Genomic DNA, 9906 nt, shown 5'->3' on the forward strand with positions numbered 1-9906 from the left:
ACAGCTGTTCGATCGCTTTTTTACGTGGCATAAATTCGACCGGTTATGTCCTATCGACCAATCGACAGTCTTTAATTTTCTATGATCGCACCCTTTAACGATCTTTGCCGAAACTACATAAATCTCGCGCCGTAGACGATTTGCACGTTCGTCCATCCAACGTGTAACGATATACCGGTAGCGAGATAGTTTCTGTCATTTTTCTTTTTATTTAGACGCGATTAGAATTTATATACGAATATGGACGATATTATATAATGTGGACGAATATCTGTGTGATCGGCATTCTGTCTGTGATTGGAATTAGTGCACATTCTGTTTCCGATGAAGGTAAGTGAGAGTCGAACACTTGAACACGAAAATTTGCCAACGAGCATTGTCGTCTTTGTTCACCTAGATTCATATCCATGAACTTCTGGTTTTTAAATAATTAGATTAAACGTTGCACTTCTGGCAATCTCTGGTATTTTATACATTTTCTGCTATGAATTGTCTCTTTTTTTACTTACTGTTAACAGAGCGGTTTCGTGAAAAATATTCATTTAACAAATTTTCACGCAGAGAAGTCAATGCAACGTTCGATTCGCTACGAGAGTAAATTATTTTCGGAATTTTCATTATCCCTATTTGTTGTGCACTTGACACCGCCAAAACTTTGTTCATAATTTTTCTTTTCTTTTTTTTTTTTTTTTTGATGCGTGAAAAATTATCGCGTTAACGCAAACACCTTATAGAACTGTCACCATAGCAGATTTCATTGAAATCATCACCGTCCATATCTTATTTGCCACCCACATCTCTTTGAGACAATTTGCATCTTCATATAGAGATTAATTCATTGTACATTGTTAATCAAATTTCAATTACAATTACGATCTACTACTTCCTTATTTTGTTACGCTACAATTTTAAGAAACGAACACGTAAGTAAAATAATATTCCACGTGCGATGACGGAGAAGAAAAACTCTATTTTTATAGTAAAATTGTTCTAGGCTACTTTTTGTTGCAAGCATCTGAAGTTTTATCGACCGTATGCTTAGTATCTAGATATATTTGTACAAAGAAAGAAAGAGTGATGCTTCTGACGCACCCTGTGCCAGAATAATTCAGCACGCTGCTAGCAAGTATCGTTTCGATTTCACAGTTTTGCCATGGTCCTTGGGAAAAGCCCTGCACGCGAAGAAACTCCCGTATGCGTATCATGCATCGTATAACTGCGAAAATGTAGGCCATTTCCCGGACGTCCACAACTGCAAGCGATTTTATCAGTGTAACATCTTCTTCGGACTACCTTTTGTTCAAAATGTTTATGAGTGCGAGAATAATCTGGTATTCTCGATCAACACAGAAACCTGTGTAACACCCGAACAGAGTGGTAGATCGGAATGCAGGGAAAGAGATGCACCACCTGCAAAAAGGAAACCACAGCCGTCGGCTTCGCTTCAGGAACCACCAAAGAAAACTAAAGCACCACCTACGAAAGCAAAATTAAAACCAACACCAACGCCAAAACCACAATCACAAACATCTAGAAAACCGCTAAAGAAGACTGCTATACCGCCGCTCCCACAACCGTCTCCGTCATCTTCACCACCATCTCCAAAACCGCAACCAGAACCACAACCGCTGGATTCATTAATTTCCCAACCACCGCAGGATCCTCTAACTCCGGCTGAATTGCAACCGAAAGACGAGTCAAAACCGGGACCGAAACCAGAAACATCGTTGCTCAGTGTCACTGAACCGCTCGCACAATGGCATCAAGGTATAGTAATCTTCACGATATATGTATCGAGGTGGATGCACATATTTCTATTTTATCATCCTTATGTATCATGCAGTGATTGTAACAACCATTTATATCGTTATAAAAAGAAGCTCTCTGTCTGTCGACGCGTTAGAAATAATTAAATCCAGTTGATTATGCAGATGTGATTCTATTATGTTTGAGATTAAGATTTTGGTCAAATTGCAGAAAGGCGGGTCTTTCTCATCGCCGACTGATGGAAATTTTTCTAATTCTTTCGTTGATACGTATAAACAATGGTAGAGATAAAGATTTAGCGGTCGGATCTCGATAGCTTAAAAAAAAATACAAAGATTCTTATCGTTTATAGATTATTACTATGACGATTCATCTCGGTGTAATTCAAATTTTCACAGCTCCAAAACCCAACTCTGCAATTTTGAAACCCAACGGCACAGCTCTGGAGCCCAATGCCACAACTGTGAAACTCACTGCCAAACCTTTAGAATCCATCACCATAACTTTGGAACCCAAAGGCCTAACACCGGAACCTATCGCCAAAACTTTGAAACCTACCACTACAATTTTAAAACCCAACATCACAGAAGACACGCCTAAAAAAATTTTGCAAATTAACAAATCTATGGTCGGAATCTCGAATCCAAACATCACAAAAAACATACCGGAACAAACTCCTGAAATCGAGAAACCTGTCATTCCTGATATAAAACCCAACGTGACAAAAGGGCTATTTGGACAAATTTCTAAAACTGTGGAAACCGTCGACGTAACTTCGCAACCCAACATCACAGAAAGCATATCTGAACAAGTTCCTGAAACCGAGAGAGCCGTCGTCGGAACTTCCAAACCCAACATCACAGAGGATATAACTGAACAAAACCCTGAACCCGATAAACCTATCGTCGCAGTTGTGAAACCGAATATCACGAAAGAGATAGTTGAAAATATTCCTGAAATTGAGAGATTTACCGTCAGAACTACGACACCCAACATCACAGAAGACATACGTCCACAAATTCCTAAAATCGATAAACCTATCATCGCAACTTCGACACCTACAATCATAGAGATCATATCTGAACAAATTCCTGAAAGCGAGAAACCCGTCATTTCAGATATGAAACCCAAAATCGTAAAAGGGCTATTTGGACAAAGTCCTGAAACTGTGCAATCTGCCGTCAGAACTTCGACACCTGCCATTACAGACGATCTACTTAACGTAATTACTGAAATTGAAGAATATGCCATCGAAACTTCGAAATTGAACGATACAGAGGACGTATCTGAAGAAATTCCAGAAATTGGACAATTTGTCGACAGATCTTCGGAGTCCAACATCACAGAGGAAATATCTGAAACAATTCCTAAAATTGAGGAAGCTATCGATGGAACTTTAGCACCTAAAATTACAAAGGCCATAACTGACCAAATTCCAGAATCTAAAAAAGCCGACGACGAAACTTCGATTATCAACATCACCGAGGGAATATCTGAAAAACTTCCTGAAACTGAGGAAGCCATCGACGGAAATTCGCAACCTAATATCACAGAGGGCATATCTGAACATATGCCTCAATTTAAGAAAGCCGCCGACAGAACTTCAAACCCCAACATCACACAGGAAGTATCTCAAAAAATTCCTGAAATTGAGAAAGCTGTCGATAGAACATCGCAATCCAACATCACAGAAGAGCTATTTGGGGAAACTGCTGAAACTGAGAAACCTGTAGTCGGAACTTCGAACCCCAAAATCACAGAGAGTATATCTGAAAAAATTCCTTATATTGAAGAAACTGTCGATGGAACATTAGCACCTAACATCACAGGGGGCATATCTGAACAAACTCCTCAATCTGAAAAAGCCACTCACGAAACTTCGATGACCAACATCACCGAGGGCATATCTGAACAGACTTCTCAATCTAAAGAAACCGACCACGAAACTTCGATCCCCAACATCTCAGAGGGAATGTCAGAACAGACTCCTCAATCTAAAGAAGCCGCCCACGAAACTTCGATGCCCAACATCTCAGAGGGAATATCTGAACAGACTCCTCAATCTAAAGAAGCCGCCCACGAAACATTGATCCCCAACAGCACAGAGGGAATATCAGAAAAAGTTCCTGAAATTATGGAAGCTACCGATGAAACTTTAGCACCTAACATCACCAAGGGTATATCTGAACAGACTTCTCAATCTAAAGAAGCCGAGCACGAAACTTCGATGCCCAACATCATAGAAGGGCTATTTGGAGAAATTGTTGGATCGGAGAAAGCTGTAGTTGGAACTTCGAACCCCAACATCACAGAGGGTATATCTGAGAAAGTTCCTGAAATTGAGGGAGCTCTCAATGGAACTTTAGCACCTAACATTACAGAGGGCATATCTGAACAGACTCCTCAATCAAAAGAAACCGACCACGAAACTTCGATCCCCAACATCTCAGAGGGAATATCAGAACAGACTCCTCAATCTAAAGAAGCCGCCCACGAAACTTCGATGCCCAACATCTCAGAGGGAATATCTGAACAGACTCCTCAATCTAAAGAAGCCGCCCACGAAACATTGATCCCCAACAGCACAGAGGGAATATCAGAAAAAGTTCCTGAAATTATGGAAGCTACCGATGAAACTTTAGCACCTAACATCACCAAGGGTGTATCTGAACAGACTTCTCAATCAAAAGAAACCGACCAAGAAACTTCGATCCCCAACATCTCAGAGGGAATATCAGAACAGACTCCTCAATCTAAAGAAGCCGCCCACGAAACTTTAGTCCCCAACAGCACAGAGGGAATATCAGAAAAAGTTCCTGAAATTATGGAAGCTACCGATGAAATTTTAGCACCTAACATCACCGAGGGTATATCTGAACAGACTTCTCAATCTAAAGAAGCCGAACACGAAACTTCGATGCCCAACATCATAGAAGGGCTATTTGGAGAAATTGTTGGATCGGAGAAAGCTGTAGTTGAAACTTCGAACCCCAACATCACAGAGGGTATATCTGAAAAAGTTCCTGAAATTGAGAGAGCTCTCAATGGAACTTTAGCACCTAACATCACAGAGGACATATCTGAACAGACTCCTCAATCTGAAAAAGCCATTCACGAAACTTCGATGCCCAACATCTCAGGGGGAATATCAGAACAGAGTCCTCAGTCTAAAGAAGCCGCCCACAAAACTTCGATGCCCAACATCACAGTGGGGATATCTGAAAAAATTCCTGAAATGGAGGAAGCTGCCGAAGGATCTTCGGAGCCCAACATCATAGAAGGACTGTTTGGAGAAATTGTTGGATCGGAGAAACCTGTAGTTGGAACTTCGAACTCCAACATCACAGAGGGCATATCTGAACAGACTCCTCAATCTGAAAAAGCCATTCACGAAACTTCGATGCCCAACATCTCAGGGGGAATATCAGAACAGAGTCCTCAGTCTAAAGAAGCCGCCCACAAAACTTCGATGCCCAACAGCACAGTGGGGATATCTGAAAAAATTCCTGAAATGGAGGAAGCTGCCGAAGGAACTTCGGAGCCCAACATCATAGAAGGACTGTTTGGAGAAATTATTGGATCGGAGAAACCTGTAGTTGGAACTTCGAACTCCAACATCACAGAGGGTATATCTGAAAAAGTACCTGAAATTGAGGTAGCTCTCAATGGAACTTTAGCACCTAACATCACAGAGGGCATATCTGAACAGATTCCTCAATCTGAAAAAGCCATTCACGAAACTTCGATGCCCAACATCTCAGAGGGAATATCAGAACAGAGTCCTCAGTCTAAAGAAGCCGCCCACAAAACTTCGATGCCCAACAGCACAGAGGGAATATCTGAAAAAATTCCTGAAATGGAGGAAGCTGCCGAAGGAACTTCGGAGCCCAACATCATAGAAGGACTGTTTGGAGAAATTATTGGATCGGAGAAACCTGTAGTTGGAACTTCGAACTCCAACATCACAGAGGGTATATCTGAAAAAGTACCTGAAATTGAGGTAGCTCTCAATGGAACTTTAGCACCTAACATCACAGAGGTCATATCTGAACAGACTCCTCAATCTGAAAAAGCCATTCACGAAACTTCGATGCCCAACATCTCAGGGGGAATATCAGAACAGAGTCCTCAGTCTAAAGAAGCCGCCCACAAAACTTCGATGCCCAACATCACAGTGGGGATATCTGAAAAAATTCCTGAAATGGAGGAAGCTGCCGAGGGAACTTCGGAGCCCAACATCATAGAGGGGCTATTTGGAGAAATTGTTGGATCGGAGAAACCTGTAGTTGGAACTTCGAACTCCAACATCACAGAGGGTATATCTGAAAATGTTCCTGAAATTGTGGGAGCTCTCAATGGAACTTTAGCACCTAACATCACAGAGGGCATATCTGAACAGACTCCTCAATCAAAAGAAGCCGACCACGAAACTTCGATCCCCAAAATCTCAGAGGGAATATCAGAACAGACTCCTCAATCTAAAGAAGCCGCCCACGAAACTTTGATCCCTAACAGCACAGAGGGAATATCAGAAAAAGTTCCTGAAATTATGGAAGCTACCGATGAAATTTTAGCACCTAACATCACCGAGGGTATATCTGAACAGACTTCTCAATCTAAAGAAGCCGAGCACGAAACTTCGATGCCCAACATCATAGAGGGGCTATTTGGAGAAATTATTGGATCGGAGAAACCTGTAGTTGGAACTTCGAACTCCAACATCACAGAGGGTATATCTGAAAAAGTACCTGAAATTGAGGTAGCTCTCAATGGAACTTTAGCACCTAACATCACAGAGGTCATATCTGAACAGACTCCTCAATCTGAAAAAGCCATTCACGAAACTTCGATGCCCAACATCTCAGGGGGAATATCAGAACAGAGTCCTCAGTCTAAAGAAGCCGCCCACAAAACTTCGATGCCCAACATCACAGTGGGGATATCTGAAAAAATTCCTGAAATGGAGGAAGCTGCCGAGGGAACTTCGGAGCCCAACATCATAGAGGGGCTATTTGGAGAAATTGTTGGATCGGAGAAACCTGTAGTTGGAACTTCGAACTCCAACATCACAGAGGGTATATCTGAAAAAGTTCCTGAAATTGTGGGAGCTCTCAATGGAACTTTAGCACCTAACATCACAGAGGGCATATCTGAACAGACTCCTCAATCAAAAGAAACCGACCACGAAACTTCGATCCCCAAAATCTCAGAGGGAATATCAGAACAGACTCCTCAATCTAAAGAAGCCGCCCACGAAACTTTGATCCCTAACAGCACAGAGGGAATATCAGAAAAAGTTCCTGAAATTATGGAAGCTACCGATGAAATTTTAGCACCTAACATCACCGAGGGTATATCTGAACAGACTTCTCAATCTAAAGAAGCCGAGCACGAAACTTCGATGCCCAACATCATAGAGGGGCTATTTGGAGAAATTGTTGGATCGGAGAAACCTGTGGTTGGAACTTCGAACTCCAACATCACAGAGGGTATATCTGAAAAAGTTCCTGAAATTGAGGGAGCTCTCAATGGAACTTTAGCACCTAACATCACAGAGGGCATATCTGAACAGACTCCTCAATCTGAAAATGCCACTCACGAAACTTCGATGATCAACATCACCGAGGGCATATCTGAACAGACTTCTCAATCTAAAGAAACCGACCACGAAACTTCGATCCCCAACATCTCAGAGGGAATATCAGAACAGAGTCCTCAATCTAAAGAAGTCGCTCACGAAACTTCGATGCCCAACAGCACAGAGCGAATATCTGAAAAAGTTCCTGAAATTATGAAAGCTACCGATGAAACTTTAGCACCTAACATTACCGAGGGTATATCTGAACAAACTTCTCAATCTAAAGAAACCGAGCACGAAACTTCGATCTCCAACATCTCAGAGGGAATATCAGAACAGAGTCCACACTCTAAAGAAGCCGGCCACAAAACTTCGATGCCCAACAGCACAGAGGGAATATCTGAAAAAGTTCCTGAAATTGAGGGAGCTCTCAATGAAACTTTAGCACCTAACATCACTGAGGTCATATCTAAACAGACTCCTGAATCTAAAGGAGCCGTCAACAGAACTCCGAACCCCAACATCACAGAGGACATATCTCAAGAAATTCCTGAAAGTGGAGAAGCTACCGATGAAACTTTAGCACCTAACATCACCGAGGGTATATCTGAACAAACTTCTCAATCTAAAGAAGCCGTCGACGAAACTTCGAACCCCAACATCACAGAGGGAATATCTGAAAAAATTCCTAAAACTAAGGAAGCCGTTGACGGAACTTCAAAACCTAACATTACAGAAGGCATATCTGTACAAATTCCTGAAATGGAGGTGCCTGTCATTGAAACTTCGCAACCTAACATCACAGGAGTACTATATGATGATGTTGCTGAAGCGGGCAGAGAAAATCCTTCTAATGATACTGACGATCAACATTCCACGAATGCTGCGTTATCGATAACTACGGTTTCCTTGCCCAAGGGAATCAACGAACAACAAGATTGTGTCAAAGAGGGTTTCTTCCCTGATTCCGAGGATTGTTCGAAATTTTATAGATGCGTACTATACGGAGATTCCTTGGTTAGGTACCAGTTCTCTTGTCCCGTTGGAACGTTTTGGGACGATCAGCTGGAAACTTGCAATTTCCCAAAGAGAATTAAGTCCAAAGGTTTATGCAAACGCCGGATATACGCTGCATCTCTAGTACCTGAATTTTCAAAGTTCAAAATTGAAGACAGTCCTGATATTGGCAATCTAAGCGTAGATAGGTTCTGTATCATTTGTCCAAGTGGTTTTCGGCGACATCCGAAATATTGCAATATATTCTATCAGTGTGTTAATAACGGCGATATGATGGTGAATATCATGCCGTTTGCGTGTCCAAGAGGCTCCGTTTTTGACGAGGAAAAATTGTTGTGCTCATCAGGAACAGACGATTGCGCGAAATTTTCACTTCACAAACTGCCTGATTCGATTACAGTCGTAAGCATCTCTATTTTGCTTTTCTCTTTTCTCTAAAATATGCACGATAAAATATGATTCACAAATGTATTTGAACACATATAGAAGACTTTCATAAAAATATGTATATGTATTACGTTATACATGAATCGCCGTAATGAGACTTAACTATTATAATTGTATTGATAAAAGTTGAGGTTAATCTTCGTTTTGAGGCATATCGAATTTCCATTTTTTTTTAATCAAAATTTGTATCTCTGATGTGTAGAATCCAGGACTACTAGTTTGAAAGCTTCCTACGGCTAGTTTGAAAGAAGTTTATTATTTTAAAAGTATTATAGATTTATCCATATTGCATATAAAGTTTATGCTATTGCTTTAGTCGTATCTCATTATTAGACTGCGGATTTTTATGCATTTATTTCAAAGTACAAAAGTATACAGAACGCATAGAATATGTTTAAATATATAAAATAGCCGAAATATAGTAGTCGTTGCAATCGTAATAAGTAAAATAATTGTTTTTCTAAGTAAGTTTGTAATTGTATGCATAGAAAAATATGAATTTGCAGAAATATCCGCAGTTTACCCATTAATGAAATTTCAAAATATTTCATACAATACACATAATATATACATAAATATGTTCTATGGTAGATATTTAAATATTTTTGCGAGTCACTAAATGTATTTCTCGTACTTACCACTTCTCTTGTTTTTCCAGATAAACCGCTTAAATGAGGTATTATGTACAAGCGAGGGGCGGTTCCCATATGAAGAACCTTGTTCGAGCAAATATTTCAAATGTATACGTAACGAACGAGGAGCGCTCGAAGGATATCTACTAGATTGTCCGCCGAAATATGCGTACTCACCAGTTTCGGGTAATTGCGTACCTTCAGAGACATATCCATATTGCGCGAACTATTATTAAATTAACGATAATATTGAATCTTAATTACTTTGTAATTTTACACTCGTCACAATGTGGTGATTGCTGTAACGTGTTGGAGTTTAAAAATATCTACTTTTTGACTCAAATTTAATAGTTTTTACATATTTTGTCCACTTAATATATTTTATGTTATTTTATTTTTACGATTACGCTTGCGTTGCGTTCAACGAGATCTGATATATCGATACACGCACAGCCGAGGTATCGA

At 40.5% G+C, this 9906-nt stretch overlaps 1 protein-coding gene across 1 annotated transcript; it reads left to right on the top strand.

The window, feature by feature from the left end:
- The first annotated feature begins 77 nt into the window (after positions 1-77).
- On the top strand, positions 78-9789 carry LOC126924504 (titin-like). The gene is made up of 6 exons (XM_050739048.1): positions 78-330; positions 1147-1767; positions 2166-3889; positions 4304-5806; positions 7808-8764; positions 9468-9789. The coding sequence occupies exons 1-6, from the start codon at positions 258-260 to the stop codon at positions 9675-9677; spliced, it is 5088 nt and encodes a 1695-aa protein (XP_050595005.1). The 5' UTR covers positions 78-257; the 3' UTR covers positions 9678-9789.
- Positions 9790-9906: the final 117 nt, after the last annotated feature.

Source organism: Bombus affinis, chromosome 14 (assembly GCF_024516045.1).
Source record: "Bombus affinis isolate iyBomAffi1 chromosome 14, iyBomAffi1.2, whole genome shotgun sequence".
NCBI classification, from domain to species: Eukaryota; Metazoa; Arthropoda; class Insecta; order Hymenoptera; family Apidae; genus Bombus; species Bombus affinis.

Coding starts and splice junctions, on each gene's coding strand:
- LOC126924504 (XM_050739048.1), top strand. CDS start 258: ATGTGGACGAATATCTGTGTGATCGGCATTCTGTCTGTGATTGGAATT. Junction 331..1,146: donor ACATTCTGTTTCCGATGAAG/GTAAGTGAGAGT, acceptor TCGATTTCACAG/TTTTGCCATGGTCCTTGGGA. Junction 3,890..4,303: donor CAGAGGGAATATCAGAAAAA/GTTCCTGAAATT, acceptor ATATCTGAACAG/ACTCCTCAATCTAAAGAAGC.